The 24,093-nt window shown below is 43.8% G+C and overlaps 1 protein-coding gene across 1 annotated transcript in view; it reads right to left on the reverse strand.

Annotated features, from left to right (window-relative positions):
* Window positions 1-16,779: 16,779 nt before the first annotated feature.
* LOC311586290 (uncharacterized protein) overlaps window positions 16,780-24,093 on the reverse strand; it is a gene marked incomplete at its 3' end in the record, with an annotated part of 76,384 nt that continues 69,070 nt past the window's right edge. Inside the window, exon 3 of the mRNA XM_084762261.1 lies at window positions 16,780-16,935. Within this exon, the coding sequence (XP_084618387.1) occupies window positions 16,780-16,935 (156 nt within the window). The remainder of the gene's footprint in view (window positions 16,936-24,093) is intronic.

Below are 24,093 nucleotides of genomic sequence, written 5' to 3' on the forward strand. Positions count from 1 at the left end.
GGTGTGTGCCACCATATCAGTTTAGATTACACTCTTAAAGCTAGCCACAAAAATCTATTCCCTAAAAAAAAAAAAATAATCTATTCCCTTATCTGGCCACTCCCTCCTCCTGAGGCTGACTACCAAGCTTCAGCTATCAAAGTATTAAAGTCCAGCAATCAAAAGCCTCCTTTTGGTTACCCTAATTTGTGCCCAAACAAAATTAACCAATGAATCCTAACACAAGGTTTCCTTTGTTCCTCTTATAAACTGCCATTTGCCTAAGGCCAACATCTGTCTTTTCTCTGTTCAGACTCAGTCCTTTGTCCACCTAGGACAAATATTCCATTACCCTTTCCCTTTTCCTTCATCCTCTGTCTCTTGTCTTTGTCTCCTATTACCTGCTCTTGGTCCTACTGGGGCCAATACATCTCCTTCGTGGTGAGCACTTGTCCCAACCTTGAGGTCCTTGCCTTGGTCATTTCTATGGAAGAAAGGACCTATTATGAATAGAGCAGCAATGAGCATAGTTGAGCAAGTCTCTGTGGACAGATGAGGTAACCTTTGGATCTATGCCCAAGAGGGGTATAGATGAGGCTTAAGGTAGATCAATTCCCATCTTCTCCAGGAACCACCATACTGATTTTCACAGTGGCTGTAAAGTTTGCACTCCCACAAGCAATAGAGAAGTGTTGCTCCACATCCTTGCCAGCATGAACTGTCACTTGTTTTATTGATCTTAGCCATTCTAATGGATGTAAGATGAAATAACAAAGTAGTTTTGATCTTCAGTTCCCTGATAGCTAAGGATGTTAAACATTTCTTTAAGTGTTCCTCAGCCATTTGTGTTTCCTCTTCTTCTTCTTCTTTTTCTCATCATTACTACTACTACTATTACTACTACTACTACTACTACTCTTCATCTTCTTCTTCATCATCATCATCATCATCATCTGATAATTCTCTATTCAGATCTGTACCACATTTTTAATTTGGATTATTTGTTTTTTGTTTTCTTGATATTTAGCTTTTATATATTTTGGATATTAGGCCTCTATCAGATATGTAGTTTGTAAAAATCTTTTCCCATTCTGTAGACTTCACTTTATTTCTTCAACTCCTTAAAGTTATTATCATACAAGTCTTTCATTTGCTTGATCAGAGTTGCTCCAAAATATTTTATATTATTTGGGGCTATTGTGAAAGATGGTGTTTCCCTTCTTTCTCAGGCCATTTGCCGTTTGTATATAAGAGGGCTACTGACTTTTGTCAGTTAGTTTCGTATTTAGTACTTTGATGAAAGTGTTTATTAGCTGTATGAGTTTCACAGTGGAATTTTAGGGTCACTCATGTATAGTAACATATCATCTACAAATAAAGATACTTTGACTTTTTCCTTTCCAATTTGTATCTCCTTGATTTTTTCATTGTCTTATTGTTCTAGCTTAAACCTCAAGTAGTGTATTGAATAGATAGAGAGGCCAGATAACCCTGTCTTGTTGCTGATTTTAGTGGAATGGTTTTTAATTTCTTTCCATTTAAGTTGATGTTGGTTATGGGCTTGCTATAAACTGCCGCCTTCTAGAATTTTAATCATGAAGTGATGCTGGATTTTGTCAAAGGCCTTTTCTAATAAAAGGTTCACAATTTGTGTCTTTCAGTTTGTTTATATGGTAAATTATATTTATTGATTTACATATGCAACCTATGCATGTCTGGGATGGAATCTACTTGATCACGGTGGTGGATAATCTTTTTGGTGCATTCCTAGATTCAATTTGCAAGTATTTTATTGAGAACATCTGCATCCATGTTCACAAGCAAAATGTGCTTGTAATTCTCTTCCTTTGTTGAGTCTTTATGTGTTTTGAGTACTTCATAAGATGAATTTTGGAATGATCTTTCTGTTTTATTTTATGGAGTAACTTGAGGAGTATTGGCATAAACTCATCTTTGAAAGCCTGGTAGAATACTAAAACCACCCTCCCTGGAAGGGGGTGGGGTGGAACTATTTAACGACTGCTTTTATTTCACTGTGGTTTATAATTCTGTTTAGAATGCGTATCTGATATTGATTTAACCTTTGCAATTGGTACCCATTGAAAAAATTGTCCACTTCTTTTAGATTTTCCAGTTTGGTGGCATACATATTTTTTAAGTATGAGCTTATGACGCTCTGGATTTCTTTGGTATCTGTTGTTAGCCCCTTTCCCCCACCCCCACCCCCAGTGCCTTTCATTTCTAATTTTGCTGATTTTGATATTCTCTCCCTGCCTTTTAGTTAATTTGGATAAGATTTGTCAGTCTTATGGATTTTCTCAAAGAACCAACTATTTGTTTCATTGATTTTTGTATTGTTTTGTTGTTGTTTCTAATTTATTTCTTTCAGGCTTGAGTTTGATTATTTCTTGCTGTATGATCCTCTTGGATGTGACTACTTCTTTTTCTTCTAGAAATTTCACATGTGCTATAAAGTTACTAGTATGAAATCTCTTCAGCTTTTTAATGTAGATACATAGTACTATGAACTTGGCTCTTAGAGCTGCCTTCATTGTGTCCCGTAAGTTTGGGTTATGTTATGTATTCATTTTCATTCAATTCTAGAAAGTTTTTCATTTCTTAATTTCTGTCATTCAGTAGTGAAATATTCAGTTTCTATGAGTTTGTAAACTTTGTTGTATCTCTTGCTGATATAGCTTTAATCCAGAGTGGCCAGATAGAAGGCAGGGTATTATTTTAATATTAATGTATCTGTTGAGACTAACTTTGTGTCTATGTGGTCAGTTTTAAAGAATGCTACATAATGTCCTGAGGAAAAAGGCATATTCTTTTCTTTTGGAGTGGAATGTTCTATAAGTGTGTTACACCCATTTGATTTATAATGTCAGTAGGTTCCAGAATTTCTGTTTAGTTTTGTCTAAATAATCTGTCTACTGTCAAGAATGGAGTGTTGAAGTTGCCCATTATCAGCGTGTGAGGGTCAATATGTGGTTTAAGTTTTGATAGCGTTTCTTTTATGAACTTGGGTGAACTTGGTGGTGATGGGACCTCAGAGCAGCTCCAGGGAGACTGAGAGACTCATGGAGGCTCCAATGGGAAAATGTGGTGGGAGAGGATGAGTCCACAGAGCTAGCAGTATGTCCAAAACAAAAAATTTCTAAGTCTTATGGTAAAATGTGGTCTCAGAAACTTGGAAGAAAAGATGGCAGAGCAGAGCATATAGAAGGCTGGACACTCTGTTGTGGTTGAGACAGGTATGAGAGTGGTATGGGAGAGCATCTGCATGGACAAAGGAACAGTATTGCTCCTGGGTAGAGATGGCCCTTCATCTACCAGGAGACATGACCCAGCTGGCCCCACCGGCAGCATGTTGCAGCTTACACTGCTGGACAGATGGCACTGAGGACAGAAGTGTGCAGTGGCCTAAGGCTCTCTCAGGTCCTGCCCCTGGACTCCCTGACCAGCCCCAAGATTACCCTGATTCTGGGCAACAACAGGATAATGTGGGAAGGATTATAAACTTTGTCACAGGTGAAAGCAGTCTTGGCAGGCTTTGCCCTTGGACACACCATGGATACTCCCTGAGATTAACCTTGAGATAGACTGGGTGGAGCCATCCTGGGCTTGGAATTCAGGAAGGGGATCTGGGGACTCCACCTGGACTATTGTGTTTCTAATCAGCCCTCAATGGGAGAGGGAGACTGCCCCTTGCATGTGAGAGACAGGCAGGAGGAGAGGACAAAGAGGAGCAGCAGGTTCAGACTGGGCTTGAGCACATATGGATCGGGAAGAGGATCAGCAGACAGGCTGGACCAGCGTGCAGGCCAGAGACCGAGGGACCCATCCCATGGAATGGATACCGGAAGGTTCACTCTTGTTTCCCTTTAATCTTTTTTCCCTTTTGTGTAAGCTAGTTGGGTTGTATAATAAAGTTTAATTGATAAGAAACAGAGCCAACAGGATAACCTAAATGAGTCCCAGCTATATAGTCCAGTATTTACGATGCTTCAGAAACCAGAAACCTTGAACCAGACCAATGAGTCACTGCAACAAGTATTTGCATGTAAAGCTGTCTGCTTCTTGGACCTTGATAGGCATCTTCATCTTTAGGTTAGGGAATTTTTTTGCCTATGGTCTTGTTGACAACATTTTCAGTTCTTTTGACCTGGGTTTCTTCTCCTTCCTCTAGTCCTATTACTCTTAGATTTGGTCTTTGAATTGCATCCCAGATTTCCTGGATGTTTTCTTCTATCGTTTCATCAATGCCTGAGATTCTTTCTTCTATTTTGTGTATTCTCTTGATGAGGCTTACCTCTGAGGTCCTGTTTGGTTCCTAAATTTTTCATTTTCAGATTTTCCTTGATTTGGGTTTTCTTTTTTTAAATTCTATTCCTACTTTCATGTCTTGAACTGTTTTATTCATTTCTTTGTGTTTTTTTTTTTTCATAGATTTCTTTAAGGAATTTACTAATTTACTTTTTAAGGCCCTCTATATTATCCGCAAATGCTATTTTAGGGTCTTTGTCTTGTCCTTCAGCTATGTTGTAATACTCAGGGCCTACTTTGGTAGGGTTGCTAGGTTCTAGTGGAGACATATTAATTGTATTTTTACTCTTGCATCTAGGCATCTAGATGGAAGACATGGACTTGGAAAGATTGTAATTCTAGGTGCTGATATCTGGTCTTGTGTTTATTGGATGAGTGTTTTGTCCTTGGTTTCTGTTGCCCTCTGTGGTTCTTAGGAGAGTATGTGGCTATGTGTTGCCTAGCAGGAAATTCTTCTGGTGTGGCCTGATAGGTGTGGCCACTGGGGGTAAAATGTGTCCCTAGGTATTGGGTGCTAGCTGTTATAAATGGGGACAGACTAGAAGGGAGCGCCTAAGGGAATCCACAAAAGGAGGACAGAAGGGTGTCCCTCCGGGATCTGCTTAGTTCCCAGAAAACGAGGAGAGGCAGCAGCTAGTAGTCTGCTACAGAGCAAGAGCTGAGACTAGGGGACTGTGCGTGGAGGATAGGAGGGAGAAGGCAGATCTGCAGCTCCCCTACCTGCATCAATGGTCTATTGGCTTCTCAGAGAGAACTTGTTGAAGTTTGGGGGAAGGGGTAAAGCAATGGGGGTGGGGCTGGAGGCGAAGTAATTTTCTGTGTGGTCCACTGGTGATGAGGCTGGGGGAAGGGAGGCGGCAGCTGGTGCTCTTCCACAGAGCTGGAAAAGAGAGGTGAGGATACACAGTTAGCCTATCTGCTTCCCTGACTGGAGTGGCCTCTTGTATCCTCTAGAAGAACTTTGTAAAGATAATGAAAAAAAGAAAAAGAAAACAAATCTTGGCTTCTATGCTGCTTCTCCTCCACCCTGTGCCCGTGGCAGACATCATTAGTTGATCATAAGTTAGCTTCAGAACACCAGGTTTGGCAGTGGGCTTCAATTGAAAACTACCCAACTGTTGCTTGTTCTAGTTAGTTTGTTAGTTTGTTGTTTGTTGTCAACTTGATATAAGCTAGAGTCATCTGGGAAGAGAGAATGCCAGTTGTCCGGGAGTCAGGTTGTCCAGGAGTCAAATATATGTGACATTTTGTTAACTGATGAATGGTATGGGAAGACCCAACCCATTGTAGATGGTACCACAAATGGACGGGTGTTCTTAGGTTGTATAAAAAAGAACAATGCAGGGTCTTCTGAGGAGAGGGGGTATCAATTGAGAAAATGCCTATATCAGGCTGACCTCAAGAGCATTTTCTTGGTTAATGATTATTAATATAAGAGGAAACCCAGCCCACTGACGTTAGTGTTATCCCTAAGCAGATACCCCTTATACCCCTGGCTAGTATAAGACTAAGCAAATCATAGGGAGTAAGGCAGTAAGCAGCACTCCTACATCCATGGCCTCTATATCACTTCTTGGCTCCAGGATCCTGGCTCCAGGTTCCTGCCTCCAGGTTCCTGCCTCCAGGTTCCTGCCTCCAGGTTCCTGCCTCCAGGTTCCTGCCTCCAGGATCCTGCCTCCAGGTTCCTGCCTCCAGGTTCCTGCCTCCAGGTTCCTGCCTCCAGGTTCCTGCCTCCAGGATCCTGGCTCCAGGATCTTGCTCTCATTTCCTTCAGTGATGAAATATGATAGGGACATGTAAACTATATGAACCTTTTCCTTTCCAGTGCTTTCAGTCATGGTGCTCAGCGATAGAACAGAGACATAGCTAGCACACACCTAATCTAGAGTTATCCTCACATTTCACAAGTCAAAAAGTTTAGTCTTTTGAGTTTTGAGGTTAAATATATGACCCAAACTCACAGGAACTAGGAAAAAAAAAACCTATGATCCTAAACCTCTCTGTTAGTCATTTCTATACCATGTCATCCTAAACTTTAATAAAACATGATTTAACAAGCTTATTCTTTTGTTCTAAAACAAAGTTTTAAAAAAACTGTGTGGAATGAAATATAGGTCAAGCTGACACACAGAAAATCTAATTTCCTTTGCACTTCAGCAGAAATAGTTCCTCAAATGGCACTTGAAGCCGAATCTTACAAGAAGGAAAATAATGAGGTGACTTTGGGCCCCGAGTTGGATGTTTTTATGAACTGGAGAATCCCAAACCAGCTGTTACTCATTATCAACTCAGGCAGCAGGGCCAGGTCCTCTCAACTTCCGAAAGTCTCCCTGAGAAAGACCTGCTGAATACCACCTCACTCCACCCCCTCCCCACACAAGAACTTTACATAAGACTCAGCAGTAAGTCTTTAATAGAAATGAATGCCTGTGCCTGTGTTAATATGAGTTACTACTGAGCTCTAAAAAATAATTAGAATTTACTAGTATCACTGTCCATGATGGCTTATCTGTTTGGCCCCAGAATCTACAAAATAAAAAAAAGCTCTTATCTCATGAAAGGGTTTGTAAGAAGATAATTATAGGAGCCAAGAGACAGGAGAGATTGTAAATTTTACTTAAAGCCAAAGGATTCTTTTTATGACACTTGAGCTAAGAGATTCTCTAAGACACAATTGAAGAATTCTGATGGCCAATTAAAGAAAGCAGAGAGGCTGAGAGACCAGGTAAGGAACACAATAAAGCCTAGACTAGTTATTCACCAGCACGGGGAAGAGCTGTAAGGTGGGACAGGCAAACACAGAAGCTATAGCTGACGCAGCTTTAATTGGCTATGACAAGAATAGGAGGAGACTGAGAAGTTCTACAAGGCTGCTGGGTCCAGAGCTTCCGGTAGCACAATCACTTGCCCAGTAGAGTGGTAAAGAGCTATGAAATAGCCCCGTTACCACAGCCTGCCTTCCCAGAACGTTATCTTCATTGCTGTCCCCCAGGAATGACTAGAGAGGACTGATTGGGCCACCTCTAATCTCACTGAAGGTTGTCACTGGGTTTGTTTCCATCTTGATAAAGGTTATGCACCCTGACTGGGGAACAGGTCCACAGTCCTCAAAAGTGGGTGCTGACATCATAAAGCTTCCTCAGCCTCTAGGCTCCTTGTTTGTCTGGAGATATCTCCAGGATTTGGAGAAATTTTGTAGTGACAAGACTCCAATCAAATGTCAGAGAGAAGAAGAGACAGAGACAGACACAGAGACAGAGACTGAGAGAGATTTATTGGAGCCGGAGCTGTGGCTCAGCAGTTAAGATCACTTACGACTCTTCCAGAAGACCTAGGTGTGGCTCCCAACACCCACATGGTGGTAAACAAACAGAGAGGGATCAGCAACAGGTGGCCACTAATGCAGCGATTCATGGCAGGTTAATGTGTTAAGAAGAAATGACAATTAAAAGCCCAACTGGACATGGGACACATACACTGTCCACTCTATGTTCCAGGGAACCTCACAGAAGGGGCGGGGTGACAGGATGGAATGCTGTGAGCTGCTCTCTGAACAGGACAGGAACATTGCACTCACGAGCCCACAGCAGCTGTGGTTGCCGGCATTGGCTGAGCCCATCAGCGTTTCATCATGATTTCTGTGTCCCCCTTGAGCAGCTGTTTGCAGTCCATGGTCACTAAGGAGAAGGAGCATCATTTTCTTCAGTGCCGTGCCACTGGTAAATTGCCCATGCTCCTGTAGATAGCCTACCCAAGCTCATGCAAGCAACATTAAGTGAACTCAATGGGGTCACACAAAAGGAGACATAAAAATAGAAGAACACATGGGGGGACGGGATTCATCAGGAGTGCCGGAGGATAGGGGGACAATGGGACAAAATGATCCCAAAACATGATTTACACGTATGAAATTGCTAAAAGAAACACCAAACAAGGCAGCAATCACTGTTCACTGGAGAGTCTTTATATTCCTGTCATCATCACCAGAGTGCAGATCCACGTGCAAAGAGGTTGGGAAGGGCCAGAGGAGAGGCTCAGTGCAGAAATGCATGCCCGTAAGGGGTGGAGAGAGAAGCCATTATGAAACTCTGTTCTTTTTAATATGATCTGCCCTCAGAAGACCTTCTTAATCAGAACTTCACCTTCCTAGGTTTAATAGGAGCCTAATTGGCCCGAAGGAAATGGAATGCTCAACTCCAGCCAGCTCAGCCCATTCTGTCTCACCAAGGAGGAAAGGGGACACTGGGGAGCAAAGTTCACAGCCTCAGACCTCACATCTGAAAATGGGACCACCTAGTTCCCACTTAGTAATTCACACTGGCACACAGAATCCTGCGCATCTGCCTGTGTGTCCTCCAGAGCGCCCCAGCAGGCTCTAACCTTACTTTTCTCTATATTATTCATGACAAATGGCTCGAGCCCTCTTCTCATTCTGGGTGTTCACCTTGTGAGCATCCTTCAGTTATTCCAAGGATTCTCAAGATACAGGGACCACTGTATCTGATCACTTCCTGTGTGATTTTACTGCCTCTGAAACTCTCTTTAAGGGATGTGCGTAGTCTTTGCTCTTGTCTCCAAATCACAATGAATTTTCTTCTCCATTCTCTCATTGCTCTCTCAAAGTACCTCAAACACAAGAAGAGGAAGTTGGCTGTATAATTTCACTGAAGGTCTAGGATTGTGGGGTAGAGGTACAATCCAGCACAGAGTCACAGAGTGACAGCATTCCATACCAATGATGTGGCATTTGTGGCCCACATCTCATCCTAAAAGCTCTCTGCACCCACGTCTCTGGGGCCCTTTCTTACCACCTGCCCCCTTAGGTATCTCATTCCTTAGACCTCCTTTAAAGCTGCCTCCCTTTCTCTGAACCCTTTCCCTCTTCCCCGTGGTTTGTGAAATGAAAGATTCTATTGCACTTTAATATGCTGTACAAAGAAACCCAACCCTTTCCTATTTGATAATCATTCAGCCAGACACTGCAAGGGAATAAAGGGCTGGCCCCATACTGTAGTCAGACTCCATAAATATATTTTTGTAAACAATAAAACCACTGAATCCCTGAGGGTAATCATGCCATTTTTCTAGAGAGTAAAATATACACCCAGCAGATAGATAGATGGATGGGTAGATAGATAGATAGATAGATAGATAGATAGATAGATAGATAGATAGATAGATAGATAGATGATATAGAATTTTTATGCTCATTGGTGTTTTGCCCACATGTGCATCTGTGTGATGGTATCAGAGGCCCTGGAATTGGAGTTACAGACAGGTGTGAGCTGCCATGTGGGTACTGGGAATTGTAGCCAGTGCTCTTAACCACTAAGCCATCTCTCCAGCCCCACATACAGCTTTGTAAAATAAAAATAAAAATAAACAACATTCCTTCCGCTCTATTGGGCCCCTGTCAAAGCATTTAATAAAATCTTTTACTTGTGTTCTCTCCTACCAAAGGCAGTGACAAGGTACCTAGACCTCCAGAGTGGCATAGCAGGAGAACACATAAGAGGATCTCTGAGATGTTCCTTTCTTCATCTGTGGGGAAGCTAGGGCTCAAAAGGAGAAACTGAATAGCCCCATCTAGCTCAGAAACAGAGTGACAAAGCAAGGACCAAAACATGATCCTGTGACAGGCAGCTTGCTCAGGGCAGTCTGTCTCCACTGCGGTTTGCTCATCTGAGTGTGAGGCAGCACAGCCTGGGGCAAGCTCATCAGCAGAGGCTGCCGATCAGTGGATCTGTACTGGTCACGAAAACACAAACCATGAACACATAGCGGGGGTCCTGCTAGGGAGGCAGAACTTGGTGCAGGTGGATCCAGCCACTCCACGATGACGTTTAGATGTTCCTCTCTGCTCCTCCAGTCTCTCTGTGTGTGTTTCTTAGTGTTGGCTTGATGTTCAAGTAGGTCACAAATGCCACCAGCAGCCACTCCAGGTGTAAGATCCCAATTCAACAGAAATGAGGCTGTCTTTTCCTGTGCTGCTTTATTACAGGAAGATGTGCTGGAGTTTTGAATGGCTTCTATTTACCTCTCTCCTAAACACAACCGAGTCAGACATCCATTCCTGAAACGGTCACTGTCAGAAAGAAAATTTAAAAATAGCAACCCCTCAGAGAAAATCAGGCTATTCTTAAGATGAGCTTTACCAGAGTTTTATACCAAAATTTCAGCTGTACACCTGAACTGCAAAGGCTTAATCCTTTTACGAAACGGCAAGTGGGAGGGGCACCAAGGTGGGTGCTAGACACATCACAAGCGTGTCCACCTCTAGCACTCTAAGGCAAGCCTTAGGGATGTGCAAGACACTTCTAGATGATCCTGAACACATAGTCTGTGAACTTCACGCCGAAAATCCCAGCCTTGCCCCTCCACATATGGAAGCAAGCATTCACACATAGGCCTTGGCCTCACGTGAGTTGGACAAAGTAATTTCAGAAACTACCAAATGCCAGGTATGGAGTTTTTTACCTCCCGGACTCATGTCAAGCCAATTCCTGGTCACGTCTCATTTTCCTTAAATGATCTCTTCTCCCAGCTTCCTTTTCCATAATTTGAGGTCATAGCAACTATGAAGCGTTTCCCGCCTCTTCTCTAAGTCCGAGAACAATCACACAGGGATCTCAGCATCATTTATGCGCCTCCGTTCTGCTCCTGCCCTACAAAGGGCTTCAGTTCTTATGTCAGCTGCTGGGAGACCTGCAAAATGCTGGCTTTCCAGCTCTTGGGGGTGGCCCTTCAGCGCGTTTGCTTTCTTCACTCGTTCCATGTCATTTCTGTTCCTCTCGCTCGCTAGTTTCAAGTGTTCTGTCCCGGCTTGTTCTCTCTTCTGTCACTTCTCTCCTTGTCCTCTTCAGCACCAGAATGTCTTCTCAGTTATACTTTGTGGTGATTTATCTATTTATGTAGTATTTATTTATGTGTGAAGGGGTGGGGCCGGGGACAGGTAGGCATGTGTGCATGGCCGGGGAGGAGGTGATGCATGGTTCATAAGTACACGAAAAGGCCAGAAGTCAGCAGTAGGTGTCTTCCTGAGTTGGTCTCCACCTTGTTGCTTGAGGCATGCTGCTGGCTAAGGCGGTAGGCCAGTGAGCCCCAGGGATCCCCAGCACTGGATTACAAGCATGTGCCAACATGAACTGCTTTAAATTTTTTCTCTTTTGCCTTAGTGCTGGGACTCAACTGAAGGTGCCTCATCCCTGCTCAGCAAACACTCTACCAGCTAAGCTACCTCCTGGCTCTACTTCTTTCTTAATCAGCACTTTCTGCTCGTGCACTGTTTTCCTGCTTTGGTTCCCTTGTGGACCTGGGTTTCCTTACATCTTAGTATGTTTATTTTAAAGTTCTTTTTTCAGGAAGTTCCTAGATCACTTCTTTATTAGAGTGGGAACTGTAGATAGTGACCATGCTCTAACTAATTTGTTTGTGCTGATCATTAAACAAGACACACACACACACAAACACACATTTTCATTGTGATGTGTATGTTAGCAGGATTCTCTAGAGAAACAAAGCCAATGGGAAAAATATATATATTCAACTTTAACATAGTAAGAACACCTGAAGGTTGAGGACCTGGCAGTTACTCAGTCCTTGGGTTGCAGTCAGAGAACCCACACTGACTGCATAGGCAATAACTCACTCACTTGGCACCAGGCAGGGTGCCTCAGTGGTCCCGATCTGGCACTGGAAACCCAGAAGGTTCCTAGAGAGCAGCTGGCACCTTGTCCACAACAGGAAGCTTGCAAATGCTCTTCCAATATCAGCAATGGAAGCAGTGGCAACAGGGAAAATCACCTCAGTGGCAAGAGGAGGCCAGGAGACAAAAAGCCAAGGACGCTGCCCTCCGTCGGCTCTCTCTATTTGGCTCTCTCTACCGGAACACGCCATCCACAGTTGAGGGGGGTCTCCCACACCAATCAAGGTAACCAGGGGTCAAGGTAATGTTGGGGTCAGGCTCCCTACTCAGGTGATTCTAACTTATGGCAAGCTGACTTTAATGCCAACCCTAATAATTTAGAACCTGTTTATAATTTTGTTTTCCAATTCTTTTTTCTCCTTTATTAATTTATTCTTGTTACATCTCAATGGTTATCCCATCCCTTGTATCTTCCCATTCTTCCCTCCCTCCCATTTTCCCCTTATTCCCCTCCCCTATGACTGTTCCTGAGGGGGACCTCCTCCCCCTGTATATGCTCATAGGGTATCAAGTCTCTTCTTGGTATTGTTTTCCAATTCTTTAATTTTCTAACAAGACAGTGATGTTGGGCACTGAGGCAAAGAGCCCATCTATTGTCTCTGACTTAATGTGAGTAAGACACTAGGACGACTCCACTGGAAAATACGGTCTTGGTTAAGTTTTCTCCAACCTCAGCACTTCCCCAGGCTGGGAATGTCTCTGTCATGACATTTAGCACAGCATTTTAAAGTTGCCTTGTGGCTTGTCTACATGTGAGGCTTTGTGAAGGTGAGAACTGTACCACCGTGTGTGTGTGTGTGTATGTGTGTGTGTGTGTGTGTGTGTGTGTGTGTGTGTGTGTATGTGTATGTGTGTATGTGTGTGTGTGTGTATGTGTGTGTGTGTGTATGTGTGTGTGTGTGTGTGTGTATGTGTGTGTGTGTGTGTGTATGTGTGTGTGTGTGTGTGTATGTGTGTGTGTGTGTGTGTGTGTATGTGTGTGTGTGTGTGTATGTGTGTGTGTGTGTGTGTGTGTGTATGTGTGTGTGTATGTGTGTGTGTGTATGTGTGTGTGTGTGTATGTGTGTGTGTGTGTGTATGTGTGTATGTGTGTGTGTGTGTGTGTGTATGTGTGTGTGTGTGTGTGTATGTGTGTGTGTGTGTGTGTGTGTGTGTGTGTGTGTGTGTCCACCATCATATCAGATCCCTCATCCTACGGTGCTCTTCCTAACCATCTCATTCCAGCACCAGGCCAATTTCCGAAAATTTTACAGCACTGACTTGGGGCTGGCTTTATCCTGAATTCTTCTTAAACCCTCAGACCACTACTAAGCTTGTTTAGTGCCTCTAATGCGTTCTGCACTGGTGTCTAACTGCGCATCTCACAAAAGCATCATTTTCTGGGCCCCTGGGCTCTTCTGAGACATTGGAATTCAGCTTCAACTGAGTTACGCCAACCAGCCGAGATGTCCCTGAGAGGCCACAACTTTCTCTTGTTTCTCTCTACCTCTGTGTCCTCATTCTCGCCTGCTGTGTCTAGTCCACCCTCGAGGACCATAGGTCAGAGAAAGCGCAGAACTTCTAGCATACCCCTTGTCCTCAGAAATCCTGGGAGTCCTGACTTCGTCCTGATTTCTGGTTCCATTTCCATACTGAGACATCTCTAGGGAACAAACTCAGGGTCCCAGGAAACAATGCCAAAATATCTTTCTTACCTCAATGCCACACACACCTGCAAAAAAAGACCATTACATTTAATACACTTAAAACAAGAGACGTGTTTTTTAAAAGGATGTGCTCAAATGAACAGTAAATTATGCATGTAGGTCTCACTGTAACCACTGGGTTTTCAAAGCCATACTCTGTGATCAACATCAGATCAACCTAAATGTCCACCAATAGGGGCCCAGTTAAACAGAATACATTTTAACCACACAGTGGAATTTTAAGCAGCCATTAAAATTGATGAGATATTTCTAAATGTGTTGACCCAGAAAGAAGACCATGGCAGAATGTTGAGTGAAAAAGCAGGTTAGCCAATAGTCACGATGTGATCTCATTTACATAGCAGCATGTATGGGTGTGAATGTGGGTGTGAGGATACACGTGTGAGTGTGTGTGAATGTGTGAAAATCCTGTAAGTGTGGGTCCATGGGAGTGTGTATAAGTGTGTGTGTGTGTGTGTGTGTGTGAGAGAGAGAGAGAGAGAGAGAGAGAGAGAGAGAGAGAGAGAGAGAGAAAGAAACAGAGGAGGATGGAGAACAGGCTTGGTTCTGGGTAGTAGGAGTTTCAAAGGCTTTATACACACACACACACACACACACACACATACACACACACACACACATACACACACACACATACACACACACATACACACACACACACATACACACACACACACACACATACACACACACACACACACACACACACACACACATAGGCTATGGACCATGCCTTTATAATGTGCACATATACTTTTGCAGGGTTGCGGGGGCTTTTTCTCAGTTTCGTTACTTTCAAGGGAGGTCTGAAGCAGCCCCAGTAAGACTTCCCTTTCTCGCCTCCATGTTGGGAAAGGAAAAGGATCAGGGGCTAGCCAGCTTGCCTTCTCTTTGTAAACATTCTGTGCCTGCAGCAAACAGTCTTTCTGCTTAGAAGAATCAGCAACAGCAGCTCCCCTCCCCTTCAAAGTTCCCAGCTGGACAGAGCTCCACTCCTGGTCCCCAACTGGACAGACACCCCAAACCCCCATCCACCATCCCCGTCCTCGGCTGGGGCATTTTCTACTCCCTAGAAGCTTCTTTGCCTCTATAAAGATGTTGAAAAACATTCAGAAACTTCTAGAAGGATCTGTGGTCAGTTCAGTATTTGGCCCCTGAATCATCTGCCAGACCATAGCAGCTCTTATAAAGGGAACTGGCTTACAGTGAAAAGGTTTAGTCCATTATCATCATGGTGGGAAGCATGGCAGCGCGCAGGCAGACATGGTCCTGCAGAAGGAGCTGAGAGTTCTACACCCTGATCCTCGGGCAGCTGGAAGTAAACTGGCTTAAGCTTCTGAAACCTCAAATCCCACCCCCCTCGTGACACACTTCCTCCAACAAGGCCACCCCTCCTAATCGTGCCATTCTCTATGGCCAAGCATTCAAACACATGGGGGCGCTGTTCCTATTCACACCACCACAGGGTGGCACATCTTACCTCCTCACACCTCAATGGAGCAGGAAGCGCAAAAAAGACAGCTAATGGGGTCAAACTCCCATTAACAGGGCAAGACACGGTCACCACGAGCGATAGAAGAAAAACAGAACCGTAGGCGCATCCTAGTTTGGTTTGGGCATGACTCACCTTTTACAAAGAGCAATTGCCTCACCAGCTTCATTTCCCTTTGTTAGTGTGCTTCTTTGTGTAACACCGAGAATGTTCTTTCCCAACACCGACTATTTCACATTCTCTTGGACGCTTCCCACGTGACTGCCGCCAGCTGATCGGCTATGCATGTTCATTTCTGGGAAAAGTTATTACCACCTCTTTCCGCTGTCCTTTCTGGCTTCGGTCAGCACAATGGCCTCAAGTTCCACCAGTGACACAGAGCAGGTGGCTCAATCTGCGTGACATTTGGGGAAATAAACCTTCTTTATTTAACTCTTCAGATTTCCTGGAAAAAGAAATGGCCGACTGGGTGGTTGAGCAGCATATGTGCATCTGCACAGACACCAGGCAGAGAGCCGCCCAGAGGCCCAGCGCCCCACACAGAAGTTGGGGTAAAGCTTTCTTCTGTTTTGTGAATTTACCTCAGAGACCTCCATATTTGCTGCTGCCTATTTCTTCATATTCGATGGCTGGAATTCCTAACTTTTAATTGAAGCTTCTCCACTTATTGTTCCCTATCTCCTCCTTTGGAGCAGCTAATGACCAGTAAATAACTCCACAAGGGCCCAGCCTAACTGTGGTTTACACAACCCTTTATTGAAATGCTGAAGGAGCCCAGCTCCTGAGAGACTGCAGTTCCTGTGTTTGCCTTGTTGATTTACTGCCTCCCACCACTGCACATGGGCTCTTCTTCTGCTTTCAACTGTGCTGAGAACCCGCTACTTGGAGCTGCTTAGTGAGAGGGCTGTTTCAACCTCCTCCCTCCCACCACCCCCCAGAACTTGCTTCAAATACAGCCTCGGAGCTCTCTAGCAGCCTGCACCTAAAGTCCATTTATTCTCAGCCACGTAAAACCAGCTTCAGCACCCTCTATGGGAGCTTTAACCAAGGGACAGGGCTAATTAATTTCAGGTTTAATAAAATTTAATTAATTTTAAATTTCAAACCCTTCATGTTTCTCTTTGGGAGTCTGTTGCTGTTTTGGAACTTTTTTTTTTTTTTTTACTCAATGTCTTTTTCCAAAGCAATTCCAGAAATGTTCAGTGGGATCAGAGAAAAGAGAAGCTACACCCGTAAGAAGTCAAGTCCCAGACCAGGATCTAAGAAAACATTTTCAACCTCAAGCACAGAGCAAGGGGAGCTGTTGCATTGTCCCTCACGCCAGTGAAATGGAAGGGAGGCTCAGGCAGCTGGAAGGCTGGGACACACAACGGATCTGAATGAAATTGTGCTGGGCCGAGGGTGGGGTGGGCATACATTTTCAGTCTGAGACTGTGAAAAGGCAATGGTGCTTGAGCTAGATCTGAGCTCAGATTCCAGATCTGTATCTTACCTCAGTTTCCTCTTCTGTGAAATGGGTGACTGCACCCTCCCCTTTCCTGATGGGAAGGACTCAGACGTTGATGCTGCTGTCAAGTGCGGTCCCTTCTTCTCTGCTTCCCTTCCTTTGCTTTTGTTCTCCAAGAGAAAATCTGAAGAGTCAGCACTACAAATCCCTGTCCTGGGATCTGCCTCTGGGAGAACTCAGACCAGCATCGCCACTCTGTTTCCCCTGTTCCCTGTGTAACCTAAAAAGATGACCAGATAAGCAAAATGTGACTTGTCCATTTACTTTTCAGTAATTAAAAAAGGGAGGAGGAGGAAGAGGACAAGGAGGAGGAAGGGGGAGAGGGGAAATGGCAGAACATTGATATAGGCTACAATATGAACGTCCTTTGAAAGAGTTCAAATACCAAAGGTCACTTATGGTATGGTTTTATTTATGTGAAATATATCATAATGAAAAAGTAAGTGGTGGGTGACAGGGCTGACAGTCAGGACTAAGGTACAGAAATTGTATGTACTGATCAGGTTTTCATTACTGTAACAAATACCTCTGAAAATAAACAGCTTATAAAGAGGAAAGGTTCCAGGCTTGCAGTTTTAAAGCTTCCTGGCCTCGTTGCTCTGATGGGAGTGTATGGCATATGAAGACTGCTTACCACATGCAGGCTAGGAAGCAAAGAGGGAGGAGGGAGAGGAGACGGGCTCCAACATTCCTTCCCACACTCCCAGGAGCCTGAATCCTAAGTCAGTTCCAATTCTTAGGGGTCCTACAGCAGTGCTTCTCAACCTGTGGGTCGTGACCCCCTTGGAGGTTAAACAACCCTTTCGTAGGGGTTGTGTATCAGATAGCCTGCATGTCCAATTTTTGCATTACAAATCATGACAGTAGCAAAATTATAATTATGAAGTAGCAACAATATGAGGAACTACATACAACATGAGGAACTGTATTAAGGGGTCACCGTGTCAGGAAGGTTGAGAACCACTGCCCTACATCCTCCCAGTAGCACCACACACTGACAACGAAACCACCAAACACAGGTCTCTGGGGGACACTCCAGACCTGACTTATAGCCCTGTCAATGGCACAGGCTTTTGTTTTGGATTGGTGGCATGTTTTGAAAATAGAAGCCATTGCTGCATAGAACTGAGATAGGCCAGTGTGAGTCCAATGGTCGTGTTATTTGACTTACGCGTCAATAGTTTTTTATTGTGTACACTTAACTCAACAATTCCACTTTTACATGTTTCTTTAAAACCAAAGGAAGGGCTAAGGAGATTTCTCAGTCAGCAAAGTGCCTGCCACCCAAGCATAAAAACCGAAATCCACATCCTCAAAACCCAAATGAAACGTTAGGTGCAGCATACACGCCAGCAGTCCCAACGACACCAGAGAGGAGCAGGAACCTCTGGGGCCCATTGGCCAGCCTAGCTTAATTAATGAGCACCAGGTTTAGCAAGAGTCCTTATCTCAAAAAATAAGGTGAGAGGCAACAGAGGAAGCCCCCCAACACTGAGCCCTGGCCCCTACACAAATACACACTTGTGCTTACTTGCAACACATGTGCATATGCACATGAACAAATATTTATGCATACCTTACATAGACCCAGACAAAAGGTGCAAGGACACCGGGAAACATCATTGCTAACAGAACACACAGCAGAAGTGTTTATGATCAGGAGTGGTCATAAACAAATTACAAACATAAAAAAAAAATCAATTTAAAAAAGGCAGTTAGAGTATGCACATCAGGTGACTATGAGATGGCTCCGTGCGTAAATGTTTGAAAGGCAAGCTTGAGGGCCTGAGTTTAGATGCCAAGAGCCATGTTTTTTTAAAAAAAAATGGGGTGTGGCAGAGAATGCCTAAAATTCCAGCACTGGGAGGCAGAAACAAGAGGGTCCCTGAGGTTGGGTAGCCAGCTAGGCCAGCCAAATCCTTGAGCTTCAGGTTTTGTGAGAAATCCTGACTCAAAATATAAGGTGGAGAGCACTTTAAAAAGACCCTCAATATTGACAGCAGGGAGAGAGAGACACGGGGCCTGGCTTGAGCCTCAGAAACCTCAAAGCCCACCCCTTAGTGACGCACTTCCTCCAACAAGGCCACGCCTCCTAACAGTGCCACTCGCTATAGGCCTACGGGGGCCATTCTCATTCAAACCACAACAGCTGCTTTAAATAACGCTGCAATGCACATGGCAGTAAGTAACATTTGCATCCCTGTTTCCAGCTCCTTGGCTGCTCCCTAAGTCTGTAACTGCCAAGTCTTTGGTGCCTCCACATTTCATTTTGTAAGGAACTTCCATTTTTCATAGCGTTTGCCCCATTTTGCAATCTTACCAGCAACATATGAGGGCTGTAATTTCTCCCCCCCCCCCTTTTACCACCCCTACTTTTTTGCTTTTAGTTATAATCATTTCCGTAGACATGACGTGGTGCAGTAGCGGCTTATATCTATCTCACTGTGACTTTTGTTTTATTGCCCTAACAAAGATGCTGAATATCAGTTCACTTGGGTATGGCCCATTTGTATATCTTCCATGAGCAAATGCCTATTCAAGCTTTCTCTGTTTTTAAAGCTTCTCAAAAATAAAATGTAAGGCCCTGTCTCTTGCAGTAGACCCTGTGTCTTGAATATAATGTTGTCCTTGGCCAGAGATGTTACTCTCTTGACTTTTCTGACAGTGAGGTTTTGTTCAACCTCATCTCTCAGCAAATTCCAGTTTCAACCACATCACTCATTCCTTCAGTCAGCAAGTTTGCTGAGAGCTTTTGCAAATCTTTCCGGCAACATCCAAAGTGACAAGCAAACCCAGTGTTGGGCAAAGGTCCCAAATATCACACTTCAGGAGGCAGAACAAGGGGGAATCAACTTGTCATCATTGTCAGCTTGTCTCTCTTCCTGGGGCAAGGGCCTCGGGAGTTCTTCTTCTGGTTTTAAACAGGAAACCAGCTCTTCCCTGATCATAAAAGAAGGAATGGGAGAGGGAGGGAGGAGATGTTTTAAAAGGGAAAGGTGTTTCCTCAAAGAAAGCTACAAAAGCATCATTTTTAATTCAGGTCAAAATGCAAGTCTTGTGAAGTTCATCGGTGTTTATGCTGTCTACAGCTGTTCCTCTGCGCACACGTCTACACCAAGCCAAGCCTCAGCTGGCATGTCTGCTGTCTTCTGCTCTATGCCCTGCATTCAGTGTCCCAAACACCTTGCCCCCCTACTTGTAAGGCATTTCTATGCTTCCTCTTGCTTTTTTCAAGGTCCTAGGCACATTCCACATTCTATTTGATGGTTGATACTTTGAGCTGGGGCTCAGGAGCCCAGGGTACAGGATGCAGGGTGCAGAGTGCTGGGTGCAGAGTCAGCTATCAAAGCCAGAATCTGGGCTTTGTCCTTTAATACCCTGCCTCTTGCTGTTACAACTGCTGCTGTTATTAACTTCTCTCCAGTGTCTTTAATGTATTTTTTAAAAAGAAATATTGCCATAAATTACCACAACACCAACTTTATCTCACTCTGTCAAAACAACAGCATATTAGCTACTTGACTTGTTGCAACAAAACACCTGACAATAGTAACTTAAGGGAGAATGGCTTATTTTGGCTCACAGTAGAAAACGCAGTCAGGCCATCGTGGCTGGAGACAGCACCTACAGTCAGAAAGCAGAAAGAGGTGATTGCCAGTGGTCAACTCTGTGATGGTCAGCATTGACTGTCAGTGTGACAGGCCCTGGCATCACCATGAAACAAGTACACACCTATGAGGGACACACCCAGGGACACACTTGGGAGAGATTTTCTTGATTAGGTTAACTGAGTGGAATGGTGTATCCTTAACGTAGGCGCACCATTCTCCTGTTGGAGGATTCCTGGGATGCAAGTGAAGGAGAAAGCAGGCTGGGCACAGGTAGTCATCACTGTCGGCCTCCCCCTGTGGAGGCAAAGGGAACCACTGCCTTGGGTCCTTGCTGCTGTGATTTCTCTATTACAAGGGCTGTAACCACCTACTGTAAGCCAGAACAAACCTGCGCTTCCTCTCTTATGATATTTTTTTTTAACCAGGATACTTTATCACAGCAACAGAAAAGTAACTAAAATAGCACCTTCCTCCTTTTTATTCAAGCAGGCACTGAGGGGCCGGGAGGGGTGTCTTTTCACCTCAATGAAATCAGTCTAGAAAATATCTCACGGGCACACGCAGAGATTCCACAGCTAGTCAAACTGACAGTCGAAATAAACGGTCCGAGACACTCAGTCTACCTCGTTAAGACAGGAAGCCCAGAGCGAGAGTGAGATTTTGAGCTGATGAATTCAGCCATACAAAATTTTCAAATAAATTAAGAGGTACTCTATCTTCATGGATAAGAAAACTCAATGTTGGCAAGATGCCAGTCTTCCAGATTTTAGTGGTCCAATACAACCTCAGTCAAAAGCACAGTAAACACTCTGTGGATACCGACAACATGGTTCTCCAGTTTCTCAGAGATGCAAAGGCCTAGACACATAACATTGAAAAGGAAGACATGGAAAGTTGACATCACCTAATATTGGCAGTAGAATCCTGGTTACCAGGGGCAGGAGAAATGGGAAGGTCAGTCACTGGGCACTCAGTTACAGTTCGATAAGAGAAGTAGGTTCTTACTTGAGTTTTGGGATCTTTTTGTTTGTTTGTTTTTGGTTGTTATTGTTGTTGCACAACAGAGTAACTATACATATTATATGGTTCAAGAAAAGTAAAGGGTTGCTTTGATTCTCAGTGCCGGATCTCCAGCTTCACGCACGCTAGGCAAGTGCTTGGCCACCCAGATGCACCCTCAGCTCTGGAAGAAAGGATGTTAATGCTTTCACCGCAAAGAAATGATCAGTGTGTGAGGAAATAGACAGGCTCGTCCCAACCTGAGCACACAATAGGCACACTCAACAGAACACTGTATAATAGTAATGGTATGTAATAACATCTTAGGAGTAACTCAGTGGTGGAGCACTTGTCTACCATGAATAAAATGCTGGGTTCCATCCCCACTGCACATAAACTGGGCATCCATCCCAGTGGACTGTAATTCAAGCAGCCAGCAGGGAGAGGTGGGAGGATCAGTCCCAGCTACATAGCCTGCTTGGGTTGCATGAGAAGCTGTCTTTAAAAAAAAATATTATACCAGTACCATGCCGTTTTCATTACTGTTGCTCTCTAGTACAGCTTGAGATCAGGAATGGAGGTTCCTCTGGAAGATCTTTTATTGTACAGTATTGAGAATTGCTCTTGCAATGTCTGTAAAGAATTGTGTAGGTATTTTGATAGGGATTGCATTGAATCTGTAGATTGCTTTTGGCAAGATGGCCATTTTTACTATGTTGATTCTCCCAATCCATGAGCATGGGAGATCTTTCCACTTTCTGATATCTTCTTCAATTTCTTTCTTCAGAGACTTGAAGCTTTTTTCACACAAGTCTTTTACTTCCTTGGTTAGAGTTACACTAAGACGCTTTATATTATTTGTGTCTATTGTGAAGGGTGTGGTTTCCCTAATTTCTTTCTCAGCCTGTTTGTCATTTGTATACAGGATGGCTATTGATTTATTTAAGTTGATTTTTGCATCCAGACATTTTACAGAAAGTGTTTATCAGTTGTAGGATTTGCTTGGTAGAATTTTGGGGGTCACTTATCAATGGAATCAAACCAAAGAACCAGAATAAACCCACACACCTATGGACATTTGATTTTTAACAAAGAAGCCAAAACCTACAATGGAAAAAAAGGACAGCATCTTCAACAAATGGTGCTGGTCTAACTTGATGTCTACATGGTTTTTTTTTAAGTGCAAATAGACCCTTATTTATCACCATGCACAAAACTAAAGTCCAGATGCATTAAAGACCTCAACATAAAGCCAGATACACTAAATCAGTTAGAAGAAAAAGTGGAAAAGAGCCTTGAGCTCATTGGCACAGGAGACAGCTTCCTGAACAGAACGCCAATATCTCAGGTCTAAGATCAACAATTAATAGCTGGGACCTCATGAAACTGAAAGGTTTCTGTAAGGCAAAGGGCACTCAGTAGAACAAAACAACAACCTACAGACTGGGAAAATATCTTCACTGACCCTAATCCAACAAAGGACTAATATCCAAATGTATATAAAGAACTCAAAAAATTAAATCAGGGAAATGCAAATCAACACAACTCTGAGATTCCATTTTACACTCATCAGAATAGCTAAGATCAAAAACTCAAGTGATAACACTTGCTAGTGAGGATGTGGAGCAAGAAGAACACTACTCCATTGTTGGTGGGAGTGCAAACTTGTACAACTTTGGAAATCAATCTGCCATGTTCTCAGAAAATTGGGAATAGTGCTACCTCAAGACCCAGCTAGTCCACTCCTGGGCATATACCAGAAAGATACTCCACTATACAACTAGCACATTTGCTCAACTATGTTCACAGCAGCTTTATTTGTAATAGCCAGAATCTGGAAACAACCTAGATGCCCCTCAACTGAAGAAGGGATAAAGAAATTGTAGTACATTTACACAGTGGAAAGTATTCTATTCAGCTATGAAAAACAAGGAAATCTTGAAAGTTATAGGCAAATGGATAGACTAGAAAAGATCATCCTGAGTGCGGTAACCCAGACCCAGAAAGGCTCACGTGGTATATACTCATTTATAAGTGGATATTACTCCAATATAGATGTCCTCTGAGAGACTCCACCCAGTGGGGAATCAGGACAGATACTGGGACTCAGAGCTAGACTGAGAGTTGTATGGAAGAGATGGGGAATGGAAGGGCCCGGAGAAGTCAGGAGCTCCACAAGGAGACCATCAAGCCTGGGGCATCTAGACCCATGGGTTCTGCACAAACAGATGCACCAAACAAGGACATTGCAAGCAGAGAACCCAGAGCCCCTGCTCATATGTAGCTAATGGACAGCTCATTCTCCACATGAGGTGGGGGAAATGGGGACAGCCTCTGACATGAACTCTGGGATTTGCTCACTGTCCCTTGGCGGGGTGGCCGGTGGGCACACAGAGGAAGGGGGTGCAGGGTATCCTGATGACATCTGATAGGCAGAGGTCAGATGGTGGGAGAGGAGGGCCCCCTCCCATCAGAGGTCTAGGGGAGGGGAAGAGGGTGGAAGAGGGAGGGAGGGTGGAAACAGAAAGATAAGAGGGAGGGGATGACAATTGAGATGTCGTGTGAAAAAATATAATAACATTTTTAAAAATTACGAAATGCTCTATATATACAAATTCATGTGTCAATCAAATTTTGAGAAAATTATTATAAAATTAAAATAATCAAAGGGGTATATTACAGAGAAAAGAGTAGGCAAAAAGTCAATGGAATAGATAAAGAACTCAGGAATAGGACTACATAAATAAAGTCAACTAATTGCCAGGCAT

The sequence above is a fragment of the Acomys minous genome (genome assembly GCF_964271855.1).
Source record: "Acomys minous genome assembly, chromosome: 16".
Taxonomy (NCBI): domain Eukaryota; kingdom Metazoa; phylum Chordata; class Mammalia; order Rodentia; family Muridae; genus Acomys; species Acomys minous.